General features: G+C 42.2%; 1 protein-coding gene across 1 annotated transcript in view; it reads left to right on the top strand.

Annotated features, from left to right (window-relative positions):
• Positions 1–2,440, top strand: part of LOC109952541 (desmoglein-2-like) — a 29,250-nt gene extending 26,810 nt beyond the window's left edge. Inside the window, exon 14 of the mRNA XM_020587674.1 lies at positions 980–2,440. Coding sequence (XP_020443330.1) covers positions 980–2,059 — 1,080 coding nt within the window. The 3' untranslated portion in view covers positions 2,060–2,440. The remainder of the gene's footprint in view (positions 1–979) is intronic.
• The last annotated feature ends 761 nt before the right edge of the window (positions 2,441–3,201 follow it).

The following is a 3,201-nucleotide window of genomic DNA, read 5'->3' as shown; positions in this document are numbered from 1 at the left end:
CTTTTTCTTTCGAACTCTGCTCGTGTGTTAGCATTGTGAACTCCACAACACTGTTTTTCTACAAAAAACCGTGTAATATCTTTTGCTTCAGCGACACACTGGGCCCATAACCTGTTGTCTTTATTCGTTGTAACAGCAGTTATACTTAAAAACGAACACAAGAGGGCAGAGTACCACACTTCAACACTGTCAAATTATAATCTTACAACAGTCAGTTAAAGTAAGGTATTGTGGACCTGAAAGCTCAGCGCACTGTAAGCAGACATGCACACTAAAAAGACACAAGCTAAAGCCATCTTCACCAGTTTGAAAACTCATACACAACATTTAGAGTAAAGTGTCAAAACTCAACCAAATACTGAATCAAATTGTGAACATGCATTAGTAATTACAATTCAATAATATAAATCAATGTGAAATGCTCTGTTCTGCACTTTTACTTTTGGTACTTTAAGGATATTTTGATACTTTTGTACTTTTACTTAAGTACATTTTGAATGCAGGATTTTTACTTGTATTGCAGTATTTTTACACTGTTGTATTGCTACTTTTACTTCTTCTGTCACTGTCTACATGTTCTTTTCACTTGGGAGCATTTCCATAACATGCTGTGCACATGCCAATTTGGTGATGATGTTTTTATAATTTGAGCTGAGGTCTCATAGCCACTATCATTTACTTGGAAGAATCTGTTTTATGCAGCACTTTAAGCTAAAAAACTTTGCAGGAAATGTTTTTGAGTGCTGCAGTTCTTTTACCAACATTAAGGTAAGTTTGTGATGTGAACATACACATGTTCCTGATGTTTTATGCTGACTAGTAATAAGATGTTTGATTTTTCATTTGAGACTTTAATTTAATTTAGGTGATATTACTACATTCACTCAAAGCGGAATTAAAACACAGACTGCATCATGAATACTAAAAAATGTCCGCAGACAACAAAAAAGTAGCTTTTGATTTTTGTTTTTTTCAACAGAAGGCCAATGAAAATGAGAACCTTGGATTTAAGGAAAGTCTCCTGGTGTATGACTATGAAGGCCAGGGCTCCTCTGCCGGCTCAGTGGGCTGCTGCAGCCTCCTGGAGTCTGACAATGACCTGCAGTTCCTCAATGACCTTGGACCAAAGTTCAAGACCCTTGCAGAGGTGTGTGGAGGGAAGACCATCTCAACTGAAGTCAAACAAGCTTTCACTCCCCTGCCCAGTTCCTCCATGAACACTCAGACCTCAATATCAAGTTTGGTGACTGCTCCACAGTTGCCCGCTCCACCAAAGCTGCAGCCGATCGTTCCCAAAACAGAGCAGACTGTGGTCAGGGAGACATCTGAGCATTCTCAGGTGGTGAACGAAAGCACAGCCACAGTGAGTGGAGGGATGACCACAGTGAAGGAAGGAATGGCAAATCAAGGCCAAATGCTCTTGCTACAGCAGCCTGTCTACTACACCACCGCCCCTATGCTTCAGCAGATGCACTATGTAGTTCAGCCACAAGTTCAGAACACCGTGTTGCTGGCTGAGGCACCGGCCGCCAACATGCAGGGCATGGTATTAGTTAACGGCACCCAGACTGGACCTGCCCAAGGTGTGGTTGTTCAGGGGCAGACAGTGATGTCCAGTGGACAAGGCCAAGGTCTTGGCATGGTGCTGGTGGAGAGGAGTGGAGTCCAGGGTGGTGGTACCAACCTGATCCAAACTGGAAACCTCTCTGGCTCCCAGGCCATGATGGTTGTGGAAGGCAAGGTCCCTGCAGGGTCGATGAAAGTGCTGAAAGGGAGCCAGACCCATCTCGTACAGGGAGGTACTCTACAGTCAGGACTTTCAGGATCTCAGAGAGTCCTGGTGGTTGGAGAACCAACAAGCAGTGGAGGGCAGCTGGTTCAGGGAGCAGGGAGTCTTTCCCAGAAGAGTGATGTCTCTGGCTCTCAGAGAGTCCTCCACAGCAAGGGCAGTGTGATCCCTGGATCTCAAAGTAGTGTGGTGGGTTCTTCTACTACCACAGTAAGCCCAACCCCTACCTACCGCAAGATAGTGGTGCAGGAGACCAAAGAAATTCACTGAATAAGAGATGATCAGGACAACAGCCAATCTTTTCAGTGATACCACTGAGACTGCTCTTCTGGCCTGGTCCAGCTGGTGATGGGATTCAGCTAATGCTTTTAATGCAGTGAATGGAGAGAGGGCAGGTTCCCCATACTCCCTCTTTTTAAATTGGACAATGCAATTCATTATATCATGTGTCATTTAGCACCCACCCCCACCAAACAGCACCCTCCTAAAGGCCCAGGGTCCAATGTAAAAAATGTAAGGTAGACAATGGAATGGAAATTACATATTAACAAGCCAATCCCTCCAAACCATCCCACCCACAAATACACACCTCTCTGCATTCTGTACACACACTGATGTTTTGTTGTTAGTATGCCATTCATCTGTTAACTAAACTCAGTCTTCATGTTCAATTTTATTTTGTCTTAATCATGTTCTTTTATGGTTTACATGGCTGTATGCTATATGCTATATCTGTCTGTTGTTTTGCACTAATAAACAATAAGAAAACATACCTCTGGAATTTTTAGGGGCTGTTTGTCTTAAATCATCAGTTTATCATGGACAGTATTCCAACCCTAAGTAATGGATGTTTTCAACAATCTATTTAGGTACATTATTTGTGTGTCATTGAAAAATACTGTAAAAGTCATTCCAACAATAAGTCGTTTGTTTATTTTCAGCCCCCAGTTAATGGTTTTAGTATTATTATCATGGCAAGAATCTTTCTAAATATGTGTAAAGGAGGCTTGTTATACTGGATAAACTACCCAGCAATAACTGAAAGGTTAGTACTATGGGAAAGTAATATGAGGAAACTACATGGCAGGTACAGCAAGTGGTAGCAGGGTGTACAAAGAAACCAGTGAGGGAAGTTGGCTTAGTGGTGATCACAACCCCAACAGACAGATTAGGCAAAATGGTTTTGACAACAAGAAGAAAAATAACCTGGAGGGTATTTCATAAAATCAAGATGAGGGATTGTACTGGGATAAGGCTGTTGGTGGCACAAATTAAATCACAGACAAATCACTACAATTCCAATGAACATTTATTGTTGCAATTAATACTAATGAGCTGGCTACGGAATCACCTTTTCTCTGCAGAGGAAAAAGTTTGTGTCTAGAAGCAGCCAGAAGCCAAGCCTGTGCTTG

This window comes from Monopterus albus, unplaced genomic scaffold (assembly GCF_001952655.1).
Source record: "Monopterus albus unplaced genomic scaffold, M_albus_1.0 scaffold472.1, whole genome shotgun sequence".
Classification (NCBI taxonomy): Eukaryota; Metazoa; Chordata; class Actinopteri; order Synbranchiformes; family Synbranchidae; genus Monopterus; species Monopterus albus.
This window is presented reverse-complemented; position numbering and strand designations above follow the sequence as displayed.